Source organism: Oncorhynchus kisutch, linkage group LG13 (genome assembly GCF_002021735.2).
Source record: "Oncorhynchus kisutch isolate 150728-3 linkage group LG13, Okis_V2, whole genome shotgun sequence".
Lineage (NCBI taxonomy): Eukaryota > Metazoa > Chordata > Actinopteri > Salmoniformes > Salmonidae > Oncorhynchus > Oncorhynchus kisutch.
Window position 1 is genome coordinate 38,162,031 of NC_034186.2, and position 21,065 is coordinate 38,183,095.

Genomic DNA, 21,065 nt, shown 5'->3' on the forward strand with positions numbered 1-21,065 from the left:
TTTTGTTGTTCAGTGAAATCATCCCATGTGAAGAGTCAACTAATTTAACCTCATGCTCCTACTTGAGACATACGTCCCAACTAGACATCTGGAAATGCAAATGCGCTACGCTACATGCTAATAGCACTCGTTAAAACTCAAACGTTCATTAAAATACACATGCAGGGTATTGAATTAAAGCTACACTCGTTGTGAATCTAGCCAACAAGTCAGATTATTAAAATGCTTTTCGGCGAAAGCATGAGAAGCTATTATAAGAGAGCATGCAACACCACAAAATACCTGAATGCTACATAAACAAAAGATTTCGCGTAGCCGGCGCTACCCAAATAGCATAAATAAAATATAAAACTTTCATTACCTTTGAAAATCTTCTTTGTTGGCACTCCTATATGCCCCATAAACATCACTATTGGGTCTTTTTTTCGATTAAATCGGTCCATATATATCTAAAATAGCCATCTATGGAAACTGTGTGATTCAGAAAAAAACACAGTTTGAAAACGCTACGTCATTTTTAAAAATTAAAAAAGTCGACAATAAACTTTCACAAAACACTTCGAAATACTTTTCTAATCCAACTTTAGATATCAGTAAACGTTAATAATCTATCAAAATGATCACGGGGCGATGTGTATTCAATAGCTCCACGATTTCAAATCATCTTCCAAAAATCTCTCTTCCAAACCTTCCAGTCGGAGACCGGATGGAAAGTGATCTCCCAGGTTGGTTTGCCCAAGAAATAAACAGCCCGGAAATGACGAGACTGGCGACATCGTGTGGAAGCTGTAGGAATTGCAACCTAAGCCATAAGTAATATGGTTTCCATTTAACAAACAATGGAAGTGGCGGATTGATACTTTTTAAAGTTTTCAGTGACCAGATTTTCTTGCGCTTTTCGCTGAAACACACGCTCTGTTCAAGTCACAGCGGTGATTTAACCAGTTTTAGAAACGTCAGAGTGTTTTCTATACACATACTAATCATATGCATATACTATATTCCTGGCATGAGTAGCAGGGCGCTGAAATGTTGCGCGATTTTTAACAGAATGTTCGAAAAAGGAGGGGGTAGGAGCAACAGGTTAAAGTTCAATTCGTAACTAAATAGTTTTTTTTGTATTGGAAGGATTTAATAATTTGCAATTGTCTGCATATAAGGTTTCTGTTTGTCTCCATATATGGTAAATATATCAATGCAAAAATATCTACATTTAAATTGTATTAATATTAATTTGCATATTTTCCCATGGAATTCCCACCTCTGAATATTCCCCCAAATGTGCAACCCTAATAGTGCCCTTCCTTTGTGCTTGTATTCTTTATAAGTTCTTGGGAATGGGAATTTGCCTAGAGCTGATTTCCCTGCTGTTTGATGATCAAACACACGCTCCATCCGGTTCTTTTTATTCAATAGTTGTCCGAACTAGCCTGTTATTCTAGACTAGCAATACATGTTTGAGCTCTCTCTGAATGTTATTGCATTACACTTTAGTTTATCATGTCCTACTGTCCTGACCAAAGTTATAAGCTCGGTCACCTTAACTGGCTTTCTCTCCCCAGACTGCAATAACAGTTATGCATCAAGTGAGAGGTGATTAGTGACAGGTTACTTTCTGTTTGACCTGCCTGCCCTACATACACTAGATTGTGTAACACCAGCTTGAACCAGTCCAATAGATTAAATAAAATAGCCTTTTAGTTACAGAAATATAAGCGATTAGAAATGGATTTTTGATGCTGCATAACTGGATTGCAAATATTCCGGGAAAGGCTTGCAGTCAGTGAGGCACTGTGGCACGGGGCCGACTGGCTTTGTGTTATTGGAATGCTGCTAGTACTGACCCATTCTGCCAAGGCAGCAATCATACTGTCATATCAGGAGAGGCTACAGGGTTAGGCTCAGGATTTCCACTTTTTATTTGAAGCTTTAGGATGCTGCACTGTTACCCTTGCTAGGTGGCTGATGGTGACCCCTCAGAATAGATAAACACGTTAATAAACACCTTCTGTACAGGTGTTTTTTTTTTTATCCACACTGATCAGGAAACCCTTAATTCTGATCCTAGGAAATCTGCAATACTTTTTAGGGATTTACCACACTGATTATTGTGTGCAGATCAAATCCCCGAATCTCCTTGTTAAAAAAGCCTCACACCAAACTTTGCTCTGGCTATACAAAACCACCAGCAGCTCTCCCCGTGGCTTATCTCCATTCCTATGTGAGCCCGTTCTTTAAATAACAACCTCAATTATCCTCCAGCTGATCTGTGTCCTGTGTTGGAGGACAGTTTCATCCTTCAATCCCTCATGTAGAGATCAGCTCTCACAGGATTTGAGCCTGGGAGCTGTGCGGTCGTTACTTTTACTTTCTTTCTGTGCATTTGGGCACCGTCTTGCCCTGCCTGCTCTGACTCAGTGAGAAAGTGAAAATATCACAGGCAGCAGAGGTTCCTGAGAAAGCCGTCAGTGGGTGTTTTTCCACTGAACTCGGTTGTGATTCCCGGAAGAGCGAGTGAAAGAGTGGAGTGCCTCTCCGTTCCCTGAAGTGCAGAGGGGAGTCACATGAAGCCCTGAGCTCAGAGAGCTGTGACTCGACACAGCTGTGTGCCACTCCAGTGTCTTTCTGTTGGTGTGTGTGTTGCAAGTCGACGCGGTACAGCTCCAGTGTGTTTGTGTTGATGCCTGTGGGTTTCTGTGCGAGTCTTACTCTGGAGGAAGGCAGTATGGTCAGTGTACAGTCAGCGTGGCCTCCGTGGATCATGGAACCCGATGACTGGTAGGTTCTTTCTCTCTATCCCTCTCGCGCCCCCCTCTGATTTTTTTTACCTTCATAGTTGGTTGTTATTAGGGTCTTGATGATACCACTATTGTGATACTCGTTTGTATTGTGGCAAGGAAACTAATGGATTTAACTTCTTTAGGAAAACAGCCCTAATGTTGAAGCAAACATGTTGTCATCCAGAGTTGCATTTAGTTATTTTCCAAGCTATATCGCAAAATATTTTACATACTGCAGGTTTTTCAAGGACCAAAGAGTTTAGCCTGCTTTTTGTTTACATTTTTGTCATGGAAGAAATATTGCGATACTGGTATTGTCACAGTCCTTGTTGTGCTCTGTGGCAGCGTCAGGCGTGACTCACTCTCCGTTCTAGTGGTTCAGCTGTGAGGCAGGCCAAAGGCTTTAGTGTTCACTTGAAGTAATACAATTTAGGTGTTATGGTGTGTAAACTGCTGATAGAACATCACAAGATCAGTTATTAATGCGTAGTAAGATAATTATCGCTTGTGTTATGACTCCACAGTTTGCGGGGTTCATGTGTTCTTTGTTGACTTTATTTCTTTATCCTCCAACCATCATTGCTCTTAGTTATGTCTTTGTTAGGCTAGTTTGAGACTGTTGTTTTCCATCACCCTGTGACCTCGTTTCCTTTGTATAAATAAAAACCAGACCCCTTTGGCCATACAGAGAAAAGCACAAGTTCCCACCCATTTAATGACTAGCTAGTTCCCTCTGCTCTCCCCTTCCCAGTACATCTAAATAAGCTGCCTTACCTCTGACCCTTTTCAGGCAATACCACTTGAATGACACCATGCCGGATATGCACATCGACATGTTCAGCCATTCTGGGTTCCATGACGATTTCCCCTGCCTCAACCTCCCCAGAAACGGAGGCTTCCCTCAGGTAAGACCTCTCTATATCACACTCTATCCTTCTCTCTATCTTGTTTGAGCAGTCTTATCTTTCACCTCGGTCTCTCTCTCTTTCTGCCTTGCTGTCACTCTCTGAAAGGGAGGAGCTGCGGCTTCCACTTACTCCTTTCATCCTACCTTAAATGTTGCACGGTCGGTTATTCCTGCCTGCAGAAACTGTGATTAAACGTTGCGTCTGACACTGTCTAGACAGTTTTAAGAAGCTACCTGCTCCTTTTCCTGTGAAGGCCTGTTATTAATAAGCCGCTGTAATTTAACAGGGCGTTGGTTGTTGGCCACCGGGTTCTATTCTGTCACACTGAGGAATATGGCGGCTCTCATTGCACTTTTGAGGAACACTTAAAAGCGTGGTGTTTTTTGGTGGAGTTTTTGCATGGAGGAATTTAATCTCTTGCTTTCCTCATATTTTCTTGCGGAGGTTATGCACCATCAATCACCCTGGAGACATTCGGGACAGGCTTATTCTGACTTAGAAATGTGTAAATGACAGAGTAAGAGACCCCCCCCCCCCCCCCCTCCGTTTTATATTTAGCATCCTTACTAGGCTGTAACCTCTTCATTTGCATTTTCCAATTATGCACACTTTGTCAGGCCAGGCAGTTCTTAATTCCCATATGGAAAAGTAATCTCTCCCCTCAGCTGACTGAAGCCCTAACAACACAGGCGAGTGACTTCGTCTCATCTTGGCTTATTTGTATGGGGTTGAATGTTGGGGAATCTCCTCGTAGAGCGCCAGTAGCTGTGTGTGGTATAGGAGAGCAGTGATGTGTTACTAAAGAGCCAGTCACTATGCTGCTTACGTCCGTCCTGTCCTGTATCAAAGTAATGGCGGTTTAACAGCGGCTGGGCTGGGCCTATGTACTTAATGAAGAGCCTCTGACCCCAGTGTGCCACCTGCCAAGTGCACACAAAGGCCTCGGAGTGAAGGCCCTGCAGCTCCCTGGTACTGCCCAGCTGTGTGGTGTAGACGGGTGCTGCACAGGCTGTACCAAACTCCTTACTCATATACCCTTCAGAAAGTATTCATATCCTTTGACTTATTACACATTTGGTTACAGCCTGAATTCAAAATGTATTTTATAGATGTTTTTTCTCACCCATATACGCAAAATACCCCATAATGACAAAGTGAAAACATGTTTTAAAAATGTTAGCAAATGTATTGAAAATGAAGTACAGAAATATCTGATATACTTAAGTATTCACACTCCTGTGTCTATACTTTGTAGACGCCTTTCTGGGTAAGTTAAAAGCTTTCCGAAATGTGCCTATTCTTTTCAAAATTCTTCAAGCTCTGTCAAATTGGTTGTTAATCATTGCTATACAACCATTTTCAGGTCTTGCCATAGATCATAAGTCAAAACTGGAATGTTCACTGTATTCTTGGTAAGCAACTCCAGTGTAGATTTGGCCTTTTGTCTTAGATTATTGTCCTGCTACAAAACAAATTAATCTCCCAGTGTCTGGTGGAAAGCAGACTGAACCAGGTTTTCCTCTAGTATTTTGCCTGTGCTTACCTCCATGCCATTTCTTTTTTTATCTTGACCAACTCCCCAGTCCGATTACAAGCACTATGCTTCAAAATATGGAGAATGATACTCGTGATGGATTAAATTTCCCCCAAACGTAACACTTTGTATTCAGGGGAAAAAGTGAATTGCTTTGCCAATTTTTTAGGAGTGTTACTTTAGTGCCTTGTTGCGAACAGGATGCATGTTTTGGAATATTTTTATTCTGTACAGTGCGTCCTTTTCACTCTCAATTAGGTTAGCATCGTTGAGTAACTACAACGTTGTTGATCCATCCTCAGTTTTATCCTATCACAGCCATTAAACTGTTTTTTTTAAGTCTCCATTGACCTCATGGTGAAATCCCTGAGCGGTGTTCTTCCTTTTTGGCAATTGAGTTAGGAAGGCGTCTGTATTGTTGTAGTAACTGGGTGCATTGATATGGCATCCGAAGTGTAATTGATAATTTCACCATGCTCAAAGGGATATTCAATGTCTACTTTTATTTATTTTTTGACCAATCTGCCAATACTATTTAATGAGGGTACTATTTAATGAAGCTGCCAGTTGAGGATTTTAATTTAATGAAGCTGCCAGTTCTCAAACTAGACACTAATGTAATTGTCCTCTTGCTTAGTTGTGTTCCAGGCCCTCCCACTTCTCTTTTATTCTGGTTAGAGCCAGTTTGCGCTGTTATGTGAAGGGAGTAGTACACCGCCTTGTAAGAGATCTTCAGGTTCTTGGCAATATCTCACATAGAATAGCCTAACGAGTTCCAGAAGAAAGCGCCTTGTTTCTGGCCATTTTGAGCCTGTAATCGAACCCACAAATGCTGAATCTCCAGAACCTCAACTAGTCTAAAGATGGCCAGATTTATTGCTTCAGTAAAACAGTTTTCAACTCTGCTAACATAATTGCAAAAGGGTTTTCTAATGATCAATTAGCACTTTTAAAATAATAAATTTGAATTAGCTAACACAATGTGCTATTGGAACAGGGGTGATGGTTGCTGGTGATGGTTGCTGATAATGGTCCTCTGTACGCCTATGTAGATATTCCATTATAAATCAGCAGTTTCCAGCTACAATAGTCATTCGCAACATTAACAATGTCTACACTGTAATTCTGATCAATTTGATGTTACTTTAATGGACATTTTTTTAAATTTTCTTTCCAAAACAAGGACATTTCTAAGTGACCCCAAAATTTGGAACAGTAGTGTACGTAGATGCATGCATACATACATACAGTTGAAGTCGGAAGTTTACATACATCTTATCCAAATACATTTAAACTCAGTTTTTCACAATTCCTGACATTTAATCCTAGTAAATATTCCCTGTTTAGAGTTAGGATCACCATTTTTATTTTAAGAATGTGAAATGTCAGAATAATATTAGTGATTTTATTTATTTCATAACATTCCCAGTGGGTCAGAAGTTTACAAACACTCAATTAGTATTTGGTAGCAATGCCTTAAAATTGTTTAACTTGGCTTTGTGATGGCCACTCCAATACTTTGACTTTGTTGTCCTTTAGCTATTTTTCCACAACTTTGGAAGTATGCTTTGGGTCATTGTCCAATTGGAAGACCCATTTGCGACCAAGCTTTAACTTCCTGACTGATGTCTTGAAATGTTGCTTCAATATATCCACATAATTTTCCTGCCTCATGATGCAATCTATTTTGGGAAGTGCACCAGTCCCTCCTGCAGCAAAGCACCCCCACAAGATGATGCTGCCACCCCCTTGCTTCACGGTTGGGATGGTGTTCTTCGGCTTGCAAGCTTCCCCCTTTATCCTCCAAACATACAATGGTCATTATGGCCAAACAGTTCTATTTTTGTTTCATCAGAGGACATTTCTCCAAAAAATACCATCTTTGTCCCCTTCTCAACAGTTTTTACCCCCAAGCCACAAGACTCTTGAACAGGTAACCTAATGGTTACCCAGACTATTTGCATTGTGTGCCCTCCAACCCCTCTTTTACGCTGCTGCGACTCTGTTTATCATATATGCATAGTCACTAACTATATATTCATGTACATACTACCTCAATTGGCTCGACCAACCAGTGCTCCCGCACATTGGCTAACCTGGCTATCTGCATTGTGTCCCACCACCCGCCAACCCCTCTTTTTACGCATCTGCAACTCTCTGTTCATCATATATGCATAGTCACTTTAACGATACCTACATGTACATACTACCTCAATCAGCCTGACTAACTGGTGTCTGTATATAGCCTTGCTACTCTTTTTTTCAAATGTTTTTTACTGTTTTATTTCTTTACTTTCCTACACACACACACACACACACACACACACACACACACACACACACACACACACACACACACACACACACACACACACACTTTTTTTTGTGATGGCCACTTTGGGTCATTGTCCAGTTGGAAGACCCATTTGCGACCAAGCTTTAACTGGTTCCTGAATGAATGAACTTCCGGCGCCGACAGAGATGGCCGCCTCGCTTCGCGTTCCTAGGAAACTATGCAGTTTTTAGTTTTTTTACGTGTTATTTCTTACATTAGTACCCCAGGTCATCTTAGGTTTCATTACATACAGTCGAGAAGAACTACTGAAATATAAGATCAGCGTCAACTCACCATCAGTACGACTAAGAATATGATTTTGACGAAGCGGATCCTGTGTTCTGCCTTTCAACCAGGACAACGGAATGGATCCCAGCCGGTGACCCAAAAAAACGACTCCGTAAAAGAGGGAAACGAGGCGGTCTTCTGGTCAGACTCCGGAGACGGGCACATCGTGCACCACTCCCTAGCATTCTTCTCGCCAATGTCCAGTCTCTTGACAACAAGGTTGATGAAATCCGAGCAAGGGTAGCATTCCAGAGGGACATCAGAGACTGTAACGTTCTTTGCTTCACGGAAACATGGCTCACTGGAGAGACGCTATCGGAGACTGTGCAGCCAGCGGGTTTCTCCACGCATCGCGCAGAACGAAACAAACATCTTTCTGGTAAGAAGAGGGGCGGGGGCGTATGCCTTATGGCTAACGAGACGTGGTGTGATCACAGAAACATACAAGAACTCAAATCCTTCTGTTCACCTGATTTTAGAATTCCTCACAATCAAATGTCGACCGCATTATCTACCAAGAGAATTCTCTTCGATTATAATCACAGCCGTATATATTCCCCCCCCCAAGCAGACACATCGATGGCTCTGAACGAACTTTTTTGCCTCTTTGCAAACTGGAATCCATACATCCTGAGGCTGCATTCATTGTAGCTGGGGATTTTAACAAGGCTAATCTGAAAACAATACTCCATAAATTGTATCAGCATATCGATTGCGCAACCAGGGCTGAAAAAAACCTTGGATCATTGTTACTCTAACTTCTGCAATGCATATAAGGCCCTGCCCCGCCCTCCTTTCGGAAAAGCTGACCACGACTCCATTTTGCTGATCCCTGCCTACAGACAGAAACTAAAACAAGAAGCTCCCACGCTGAGGTCTGTCCAACGCTGGTCCGACCAAGCTGATTCCACACTCCAAGACTGCTTCCATCACGTGGACTGGGATATGTTTCGTATTGCGTCAGATAACAACATTGACGAATACGCTGATTCGGTGTGCGAGTTCATTAGAACGTGCGTTGAAGATGAAGTGAAGGGAAATCTTAACGTTACAATGTCAACCTCACACTAATGCTATTGTTTTGCTGAATTAAGCCTGGGCTATATCAAATTCATTCAAATGTATGTTTTTACACTATATTCCAAATGCCTTTATCGCAGAATCAAGTTATTTTATTTTCAGTTTTTAATCGCATTTTATTTCCGTTTGTTCTTATGTGTTTTTGGTGTTTTCTCGTTACCTCCTTTTTGCTGTGCACCTTCCCATTTACACCTCATGTGGCTCACCATCTGGATTTGGTCTTATGTAGAAAAAAATGGATTGATTTTTAATTTTTACATTGGATAAAAGTAGATCCTCAGCTACAAAATGGTATCATACACTGCATTTTTGAGGAACAATGGGAAAGTAATTCTGCTTTAAAAGTTATTAAACTTGTAAACTCACTTTTGAGAAAATAGCCTTGTAATGTTTTGGTTTCTAGTGAAGAGCTTTTTGTCTACACCCATTCAGCATCGTTCACACCCTCTTAAGCTTTAGCTCAACCCATCTCGTTTCTGGCTGATGATTTAACATGAAAACAGCCTAACCAGCTCTGCTGGCAACAATTTCATCACTCTTTTTTGCCGACTTTTACTGTCACCAACCATATTCAACAGGTATTGTACACTTAAGTTATCTAGCTAGGTAAACAATGAACCTGGCAAGGTAAATGTCTAAGATCACACACCTAACGTTAGCTATCATAGTGCCAAATCATGTTACTACCCTCCATGAATAACCACCCAGGTTCAATATTAGCTAGCTAACATTAGGTTCTAACTAGAAAAGCAAACAGTTCTGGGATATGAATAATAACTTTCTACACATGACGCTAACTAGGGAGCCAGCCAGCTAACGTTAGCTAGCTAACAGTACACTTTAGCTTGAAATGAAACCACTTTCTGTCAAAATTAGAAACATGTAATATCTGAATGTAGCTAGCTAGAGTCTTACCCGTACATGCATAGTCAAGCATGGATGCCATGCCACGGTTGCCCTTAGTTTGAAGATGTCATCCGGAGATAGGTGTTTTCGCCATCTCTTTAGCTATCATACTCTGATTTCAAAACTTGATCCTCCAGAAAGTGGAGAGCAACACTTATGCAGCTCCACTACACAATACATTAACAGATGCGTTCGACAGGATTACCAACAGACTGACCAGCTCAAATAAACGTCTATATGGCAGACAGATCCGAACTCCCCTCTCGACATGTCCAGCCCACTCATTATCTCAGCCAATCATGGCTAGTGGGAAGTTCATATTTAGTTGCTGTTTCATAATTTTAACAATTTTATTCATATTTACAGATGGCATGAAAGTTCACGTGTTCCAGTAGACATTTCTGCCAAAAAAAGTTTAAATGGCTCTCCTTTGAAGTCTTGCGACATTTGCCTATTTTCCTGAAACGGTCACATAATGTCGGGATGCTCATGTCTCATCCCTAATACTGGGAGTCGTTGTCCTAAAGGCAGGAAGGCTTTGATTCAAAATGAATGCATTGGGTGAGTGAAACCTCTCGCTTTGCCTCTTTCTCCCAAGCCCCTACCACTCACAACAAAGATGAGAGCCCTTCTTCCTCTCTGACAAACGGTTTCAATTCGCTATTTGCATTTGAGGGTTGGTCCCACTGACTCGGTCATATGGACACAAATTAACATTTGACTTTAATAGAGAAGTTAACCTTTCAACTCATCAAATTTCGAGCAGAACAGGCACTACTAAACAGATGAACATTCATTCTGGAAAATGAATGCGCAGTTTGTCGCGTGCGCATTACGGTAGCACGTAATGCTAGCAGAATTGTTGTGATTGTTATATTAGCTGTTTAGTCTGTTTTAGAAATGTGCAATAAGCATTAAACTATTTATAAAAGGAGTTGGCAACTCTTCCTGAGAAATAAGGCAGGGCACTTGATTTCAACATCTGAACAAAGTGGACAGGCTAGCATGCTGTTCAAACATTTGGAGACGGACATAAGGTTGCACTCAACGATAATAATTCAACTGTTTTACCTTGTTAGCTGAATTCCGAGCTGGTGAAATTATACCTACATCAAAGTTGGCTAAACTTGAAATATAAATATTAGCTGGCGACTCACTAGCACATGGGCTTGTGCTTGAGAGATTTGTTTATGAGACTGGTTTAAATTTTCTATAATGCCTGCTACATCAGTGATTGTGCATCGTTCTGGTTAAATTTGTTACAAAAAGGGCATGTTTATAAAAACAAATGCCATGTCTGATTATTGCAACAACAAAAAAAGCAGGTACAACTTTTGATTAAACAAATGTAGTGCTAATGGAAGGCATATTCAGTCTTGGTATAATTACACAAGCTCTGAATTCATTATGTATGTCTGACTGTTTTAAATGCAATTTATTTGACCTTTTAATTGTACAGCAAAGCTTATTTAGAGAACATTTTTAAAAATCAAGATATGTTGTGGATTTAGGCCATATTGCCCAGTCCTAGGCTGAATGGAGGCAAGTCATTGCAGCAATGTTACAAAATCTAGTGGAAAGCCTTCCCAGAAGAGTGAGGCTGTTATAGCAGCAGAGGGGGGACCAACTCCTTACTAATGCCCATGATCTTAAAATGAGATGTTCTATGAGCAGCTATATATATATATATATATATATCTCCACACATTTTTGGTAGTGTACACACACACACACACACACACACACACACACACACACACACACACACACACACACACACACACTACCAGACTCTCACACTCTGACAAACACCTCACCCTTCAATCCTAACCTCAATAATGCATAACAAGAAACACCAGGGGAAGACTATTGCCCTGGCATCATATGACATAACCTTACCTCCAAAATGTCTGTTTTGCTTTGGAGACACATGAATGAGGCTCAATGAGCCTGTCCCTTGATTTCAATTTGATAACCGTATGATATTCAAGATGGGGTTTTTAGGAAAACAAAAATAGCAGCCTGCCTTTGCCATATAAGAACAATTTTACTTCATGTATATTCCTAGTGGTATTTCATGTGACTCGTGGGATTTCCCTAGTAGGTCTCCATGTTGCTTTGTTCTTGTTGAAGTGCCAGGGGACAAGCAGTGTCACTGGGTCCAACATTAACGATGACTCGCTGGCCCAGGGCCAGTAAAACCATGTTGGGCTGGTAACTTTTCAGCACATTTTTGCATTCCAGTTAAACGTTTACCTGCTCTGTCAGTCTACCATTGAAGACTACACATGGAAAAGTCATATTTCATATACACAATATGATTGGCAGTTCATTCAAGCCCCACCACTCTACCACGAGTCACAACTTCTTGAGCACTCCATCAGTACGAGTTGATGCCTTCACACAGCACATTTTAAGCTGTCAATAGCAAAAAGAAGCTCCCATCAATCTACTTGCGGAGGTTATTTATTTTAGTGCGTTAGGGGGGGGGGGGGGGGGGTGTACAAATTAAACCTTCAATAGTGAACATACTAGCAATATGCTGGCTACTGTTTAAAACTGGCAAAAAGCTACAAAAAGAAACCTATCAGTCATCCTGGCTAGCCTAATATAGCCAGGTCTATCTCATTTGGAACTCAGTTGTTTTGAAGAGCCAATGTCCTATTTTGGGATGTCAAAAATGTTCTTAAAATGACGTACTTTAGAAACAAAAATGAATTAGATAATTTTTTTTGTTCTAAATAATAGCATAATGTATATTGCTAAATTATATTACATAGCTTTTTAATACTTAATCATGTTTCACATTAATGGTTGAATATAGAGAAAGCATGCCAACCTATAGGCCCTGCATGACCCCAATGCGTTTAAAAAAATGTCCGGGCCAGTAGATGACTGTCATCCTTGACATTTTAGACTTGCCCTCCTAGACTACGTTGTTACGTTTGAGCTCGATGTTTAACGGTTTCAAAAGAATCCTTCACCTCTGAACAGACCCAGTAGCTTCCTGGCTTGTAAAAAGCAGTGGAGCTGTCTAAGTGCTGGTTGTTCAGTCTGACTACACTGCATCCATGTGTGCGTGTGAAAAGGGGCTTCAGCACAAGGCAGACAGAGAAAATGTAAGTCACGGGGTGATGAGTAATCCTGAAACACTCAACCATGAGCACCATCTCTCTCTGCCCCTTCCCCCACTCTCCCTCCATGCCACTCACTCCTTTCAATATTACAGCATGGTAACACTAGGCCTATGTATAGTGTGTGGAGGATGTTGTAATTGTGCTCCTGATAAACTGCCTGAGTGACACAATTATATTATGCTTCAACCGGCTGGTAGAGTACTGTATGCTAGCGCTGAAGTTACGCAGGTCCAACTGTTACTCAATAAATTATATTTTATGAATGTCCCCTCCGAGTGAAATCCAATGAGAGGTGCAGCCTTTAATAGACACGGCATCCGATAGGGCTAGTTTGACGGTTCTCTGGTGTAGAGCTCAATCAGGATATCCTTATTGTTTAGAAATTCACTGCTGTGCACTAAATGTTCATCTGGGGAATGGAGATGAACCATATTTTGAGTCTCTGAGAAATATTACTCTACCATGTAATCTATGAATGATCATTGAGTGCATCACTGATTTATTCATTAGGCCTATCTATCCATATGAAGGCTATACTGTGAACTCTGGACTCAAGAACCTGACCCTGGTTACCATGGAGAATGGAGACATTTCCATTATGCTCATGAATATAATTATTGTTGGTCTCCTAACATCAGCTGCCCTGAGTGCTTTCTGATTAAAATGGCTGGTAAGGAGGCCCCTTCTGGTACTCGGCAGAAACTGATTGGCTCTGTGAGAGGAGAAGTAATAGGAGTGTGTATGCTTGCGGTGTGTATGTGGGAAGTGCCTTGGGCCTCTGTAGTAGAGGTCGACCGATTTTAATCGGAATGGCCGATTTTAATTAGGGCTGAGTTCAAGTTTTCATAACATTCGGAAATGGGTATTTTTGGACACCAATTTGGCCTTTAAAAATATATATATATATTTTTTTACACGTTTTATTTAACTAGGCAAGTCAGTAAAGAACACATTCTTATTTTCAATGACGGCCTAGGAACGGTGGGTTAACTTCCTTGTTCAGGGGCAGAACGACAGATTTTTACCTTGTCAGCTCGGGGATTCAATCTTACAACCTTACAGTTAACTAGTCCAACGCTCTAACACCTGCTTTACATTGCACTCCACGAGGAGCCTGCCTGTTACGCGAATGCAGTAAGAAGCCAAGGTAAGTTGCTAGCTAGCATTAAAATGATCTTATAAAAAATGAATCATAATCACTAGCAAACGTGGTTGATATTACTAGTTTATCTAGCGTGTCCTGCGTTGCGTGTAATCGATGCGCATTCGCGAAAAAGGACTGTCGTTGCCCCAACGTGTACCCAACCATAAACATCAATGCCTTTCTTAAAATCAATACACAAGTATATATTTTTAAACCTGCATATTTAGTTAATTTATTTTAACTAGGTAAATTGTGTCACTTCTCTTGCAACAGTCAGGGTATATGCAGCAGTTTGGGCCGCCTGGCTCGTTGCGAACTGTGGGAAGACGATTTCTTCCTAACAAAGACAGCCAAATCCGGTGAACCAGGTGAAATTGTCACTTCTCTTGCGTTCATTGCACGCAGAGTCGGGGTATATGCAACAGTTTGGGCCGCCTGGTTCATTGCGAACTAATTTGCCAGAATTTTACGTAATTATGACAACATTGAAGGTTGTGCAATATAACATCAATATTTAGACTTATTGATGCCATCCGTTAGATAAAATACGGAACAGTTCTGTATTTCACTGAAAGAATAAAAGTTTTGTTTTCGGAATTATATTTTTCCGGATTCGACCATCTGAAGTTGTTGAGTATTGTGAGGTGACAGTGTTTTGATATGCAGTTGGGTAAACGGTTAACAGCACAAATGTTTTGCATGTTTATCCATGTAATGTTTCAGAACAAGTTATCCTGATTATTGATTCTTTACGACCAAAAACTCGTATTTCTGTGTGTTATTATGTTATAACATCAAACATCACTCAATCTGAGACTTGGAGTAGTTGTTACCTTTGCTCTGCAAGGGCCATGGCTTTTTTGGAGTGATGGGTAACGCTGCTTCGAGGGGTGGCTGATGTCGTTGTGTTCCTGGTTCCAGCCCAGCTATATTGTTACACTGGCAATACTAAAGTGCCTATAAGAACATCCGATAATCAAAGGTATATGAAATACAAATGGTATAGAGAGAAATAGTTCTATACATACACTGCTCAAAAAAATAAAGGGAACACTTACATTATGTTGTTTAACTCCAAGTCAATCACACTTTTGTGAAATCAAACTGTCCACTTAAGAAGCAACACTGATTGACAATAAATTTCACATGCTGTTGTGCAAATGGAATAGACAACAGGTGGAAATTATAGGCAATTAGCAAGACACCCCCAATAAAGGAGTAGTTCTGCAGGTGGTGATCACAGACCACTTTTCAGTTCCTATGTTTCCTGGCTGATGTTTTGGTCACTTTTGAATGCTGGCGGTGCTTTCACTCTAGTGGTAGCATGAGAAGGAGTCTACAACCCACACAAGTGGCTCAGGTAGTTCAGCTCATCCATGATGGCACATCAATGTGAGCTGTGGCAAGAAGGTTTGCTGTGTCTCTCAATGTAGTGTCCAGAGCATGGAGGCGCTACCAGGAGACAGGCCAGTACACCAGGAGACGTGGAGGAGGTCATAGGAGGGCAACAACCCAGCAGCAGGACCGCTACCTCCGCCTTTGTGCAAGGAGGAGCAGGAGGAGCACTGCCAGAGCCCTGCAAAATGACTGCCAGCAGGCCACAAATGTGCATGTGTCTGCTCAAACGGTCAGAAATAGACTCCATGAGGGTGGTATGAGGGCCCGACGTCCACAGGTGGGGGTTGTGCTTACAGCCCAACACCCTGCAGGACGTTTGGCATTTGCCAGAGAACACCTAGATTGGCAAATTCGCCACTGGCGCCCTGTGCTCTTCACAGATGAAAGCAGGTTCGCACTGAGCACATGTGACAGACGTGACAGAGTCTGGAGACAACGTGGAGAACGTTCTGCTGCCTGCAACATCCTCCAGCATGACCGGTTTGGCGGTGGGTCAGTCATGGTGTGGGGTGGCATTTCTTTGGGGGGCCGCACAGCCCTCCGTGTGCTCGCCAGAGGTAGCCTGACTGTCATTAGGTACCGAGATGATGAGATCCTCAGACCCCTTGTGAGACCATATGCTAGTGCGGTTGGCCCTGGGTTCCTCCTAATGCAAGACAATGCTAGACCTCATGTGGCTGGAGTGTGTCAGCAGTTCCTGCAAGAGGAAGGCATTGATGCTATGGACTGGCCCGCCCGTTCCCCAGACCTGAATCCAATTGAGCACATCTGGGACATCATGTCTCGCTCCATCCACCAACACCACGTTGCACCACAGACTGTCCAGGAGTTGGCTGATGCTTTAGTCCAGGTCTGGGAGGAGATCCCTCAGGAGACCATCCGCCACCTCATCAGGAGCATGCCCAGGTGTTGTAGGGAGGTCATACAGGCACGTGGAGGCCATACACACTACTGAGCCTAATTTTGACTTGTTTTAAGGACATTGATTCAAAGTTGGATGAGCCTGTAGTGTGGTTTTCCACTTTAATTTTGAGTGTGACTCCAAATCCAGACCTCCATGGGTTGATACATTTGATTCACATTGATAATTTTTGTGATTTTGTCAGCACATTCAACTATGTCAAGAAAAAAGTATTTAATTAGAAGATTTCATTCATTCAGATCTAGGATGTGTTATTTTAGTGTTCCCTTTATTTTTTTGAGCAGTGTACTATATTAACTGCAATGTAAAACTTGTAAACTGCAATGTAAAACACACCTGGGAATATTGAAGACTTATGTTAAAAGGAACCACCAGCTTTCATATGTTCTCATGTTCTGAGCAAGGAACTTAAACATTAGCTTTTTTACATGGCACATATTGCACTTTTACTTTCTTCTCCAACACTTTGTTTTTGCATTATTTAAACCAAATTGAAAATGTTTCATTTATTTGAGGCTAAATTGATTTTATTGATGTATTACATTTAGTTAAAATAAGTGTTCATTCAGGTTTGTTGTAATTGTCATTATTACAAATGCATTTAAAAAATCGGCATCTGCTTTTTTTGGTCCTCCAACAAAATCATAAAAAATAAAAATAAATCATTTAAAAACGGTACTGCACTTAGTAGGTGAGGATGTGTAAGGAGCGGTGGAGAGTTTGTGGCACTCTGTGTGTTCATGCTCGCCTACATGTGTGTTTACCTGAAATCAGAATGCATGTAAACACATGGCTAGCATTCTTGCTCGAGAGAGTACTTTCTGTGGCATGATGCTAGCATGTTGTCACCGATTTTAGAGAACGAGTCAGAGGGCTTGTGGCCTGGGTCACGAGCTCTGAGGTCTGAACTCTCCGCACAGACCATTTGCTTTGCTGTATGTCATGAAAAATACTGCCCTGCTTAGTGCTTACTGGAAGAAGAATAGTAGGGAAGCACTTTTACGAACCATACATCTCTCCTCTAAGCCACAGTCTAGAGTGACGAGTGAACAGAGCTCTACGTCCACGGCTATACACATTCAGCACTCAACGCTTTAAAACACACACACACATTGCACATACTCTTTGCTACTTCCTGCGTGTCCCACACCTCTGTATAGGTGCATATGTCAGGTTATCTTCTGTTATGTCACATTGGTGTGTTTGAGCTGGCACGTTCTGCCTCTCCACCTGCTCATATCCTCCAAGGAGAGACCATATGAGAGGCTTTAATAAAGGCATGTTCAACTCCGTAGTAAATCTCTCTTAAGCACTGGACTGCAAAGGAATGGCTCAATAAGAGATTTTGGATAATGTCCGTTGACTTAACAATGTCAGGTTCTGTACCAAGAGAAAGGTGCCATGTGTTCTGTTTCATTGTAACTGAATCAAGCTCAATGACTTGTTTATTGTCCCTGCTTGTTTTGTTGCAGTAGAATGCCTTGGAGATTTAATAGTTAGTAGTTAAATTATGAGATGCAGGTCTTATTCCGGGCTTGTTTTGCAAAGTCGGTTTCATTTCTCTTCTAACACGTGTCACAAATTGCCTGTTGGATGGCCTACTTTTATACCAGGCAGTAAACAAACAAAGGTTTGCTACAGGCAGTCCTCCCAGTTGAGGCAAACAACTAACTGGGAAATGTTGCTTTTAATGTTTCACACTCTTACGGATTTAGTTCTCTCATCAACAGAGATTGAACAAGTAGTTTTCAACAACAGCAGCAGCCCACCCTGCCACAGTGTTTGTATTGTCTGGGCTGTGACACAGAGGGGAGAGATGATACTGAATGCTTGAAAGATGCAGCTCATCAGTGACACATCCTTGCCAATGTCCCAATAGCCTCAGTGACCTTTACAGACCAGAGGATTCCCACAATCTCACCCATGACACCACCCAGAGGGTGCACTCAGTCTGTCTCCCCCCGTAGACCAGCCCAGTGGAGGTGGGCAACAAGTTGCCACAGTAGACCTGATGCCCCATCTGTTCCTGTTAGCAGGGGGCAGTGGCCATGCACCGTCCCTCTACCAGGAAGGAGGATGTGATTTGTTTTGCATGAATCCAGATTTTTTAAAAATATATATAAATTCATTTTGTAGCTATCTTTTTAGTACTAGCCTTAAAAAAAATATATATTCATTCAAATCTATCAGTAGCATTTCCCCCAGATGTTTTGACAATCATATCATAGCCTTGTTTCCCGTAAGCGGAGATGGAGTGTGTCTGTGCAGGTCTCTGGATGGGCAGATAGAGAAGACATCAGCTGTTGAAAGGCCTTCCGTCATATGTCTAAATCATTGTAATCTCTTGATGTATTTCATTTTTTTAAAGTAGACCTAGCATTTGTCTGTTTGTCTGTATTACATCTACACCTATGCTATACACCTAAGATTTTGAAGTAATAACTATCAGATACACTCTCACTCATTGTCAGTCTTTGGATTGTCTCTGTGGACAGAACAGTTAAAGATTGAGACATCAAATCCTTCCCCGTATTTATGAATCATGTAGCTAGATGTCTCTGTCAGTGTGTCCGGTGCTTTGACAGCTTGAAATGACAATTTCATATACTGTAGCTCAATTCTGATAAGTGACTACCCATTCCATTAGCTCTTTAATTAGTTTGACATCTCAGCAAATCTCAATCATTAAAAGTCCAGATAATTTTCACTTCTAGCAGCAAGCACAGCCTTGCAACAGAGCCTAATCTGTCAGGCAGACAAAAGTCAGTGTCTGAAAATAAACTTGCTAGCCAGCCAACCTCTAAATATAATAATCATTAAATACTGATCCGAGACATTGAACATGGCCGTATGCAATGGCGTGAGAGCCGCTAGCAAGGACCCATTTGCGCAGGACTGTTTAAACTACAAATGCGGTTGAGTTACACCATGTACAGTAAAATGGGCTTGACTGCCAGTAACTCTAGTCACTTACCAACAGAAGCATCATTTCCTGAAAGCTCCTCCCCTCCTCCCTCTGTTCCCCTCCCCCTCCCCTCTGCTCTCTCCCCAGCACCTTAGAGCATTGAGGAAATAGACCACAATCAATATGTCTAAACCTTTATGTAAATACCTGTCAATCCAGCCATAGTAGAAAGTGTATGTTTTTAGGGCATTGTTTTCTTCCCAGAGCCTACCTGTAGTGTGTGTTGTCCATTTCTGTGTGTTCTGGAAGGAACTGGTAGGGCCGTCTGCTCTTGGGAAACATTCCAGATGTGAGGTGTTTCCACTGCTCCAGCACATGGAAGGATCTGTCGTAAGGGAAAGGTGAATTAGGAGAGTGTGGTATTTCACCCCAGAGCTTTTGGACTCATGTCTTCTATCCTGCCGTTTTGGACTAAACTCTATTCACAGTTGGGGCGACCACTTCCCAAGGTACTGCTGTTATTTTTGTTGAAGTGTGTAAAGCAGGGAGCTTGGTGTCTGGGGTTAACACAAATGTGTATATATGTTAGCTGACTGTTTTAATTTGATTGTTTCTTTTCTTAATCAAATGTTTGAGACACTGATTGTCGTGGATAGGTGATCGAGAATATGTAGGTTAGGTGTTAGCTAGTGCATTTACCTATGCTGTTTTCAGTGTGGTTGTAATTTCTTTTATTGAATGGGTTATTAAAAAGGATGCTTCTTACTCCTTACACCTCCTTGATAAAATATAAATCTTCGGTACACCTATGACTCAACTATTTTCTGCCTAGCTTGCATCATGGCCTCATCTGACCTCATCTGAATTTTGTCTAAAAACCTAATCTTCATTTTTGCAATTTGTTTTAACTTTTATTTTTTTATTATTATTATTTTTTTTTATTTTTTATTTTTTACCTGTATTGAAAACAGTAACTCCCTTCAATGTGCCCTGAACATTTCATGACTCTAGGACCAAGAAGAGATATTCAAAATAGCTTCTGAGGTTTAATAATTGTGTGTTTGTTCATGTGAATATGTGGCAGTTTTTTGTTTTTCCCTAAATCTTTTCTGTTTTAGAGATGTGGTTTTCATCAGACGCTGACGATTTGCTAAAGGTGTTCAGGGCTCAACAGTGCACACATTTAACTCGGGTTATGCGCCTAAATAGGAGCACCACTGCGCCTAGAAAAAGTTATGATTCTGTCTTTAATATCTCAAGTATATTTAATTGTGCTCCTAAATTTCTTTGTGCGCCAACGTTTTTCAACATAGGCGCACACGTGCATGTTGTTAAATAAAAAATGCAGCGTAGGGCCCAGGTCTTGCCATTTCAGAAATGTATAGGCACTGCTCTTATCAATAAGCAATTGCTGAAATATGTTCTGGTGCTCATTCGCTTCTTCACACGTTACTCTTAGACCATTGGACGGCTTTATAGTCAATGTCATTTTCAATAAAACGTCATACGTTCGATTTGGCTGCTGGGGGGCAAGGAAGCCCCTAGCTCCGCTAAAACCATTGACATCTACATGCCGTTTTCAAGGGATTGTTAAACAAATGGTATAACTATTTGGTTTTAATATCATCACCTATTGAGCATTGTCAGAACTACACATTTCTGGTTAGTCCATGCGAAACAATTGCGCACATTTGGCTCTATCATCAGAGTTATACAACTAGTAACTGC

The 21,065-nt window shown here is 41.3% G+C and overlaps 1 protein-coding gene across 3 annotated transcripts in view; it reads left to right on the plus strand.

The window, feature by feature from the left end:
* Positions 1–21,065, plus strand: part of LOC109902463 (protein strawberry notch homolog 2) — a 108,755-nt gene that overhangs the window by 41,854 nt on the left and 45,836 nt on the right. The window contains exons 1-2 of one of the 3 annotated variants that reach the window (XM_020498833.2): positions 2,548–2,778; positions 3,571–3,685. In XM_020498833.2, the coding sequence (XP_020354422.2) occupies positions 2,681–2,778; positions 3,571–3,685 (213 nt within the window). In that variant the 5' untranslated portion in view covers positions 2,548–2,680. Of the gene's footprint in view, positions 1–2,547; positions 2,779–3,570; positions 3,686–19,512; positions 19,847–21,065 lie in introns of those variants that run through there. The other 2 variants (XM_020498831.2, XM_020498834.2) reach the window with 2 other exon arrangements.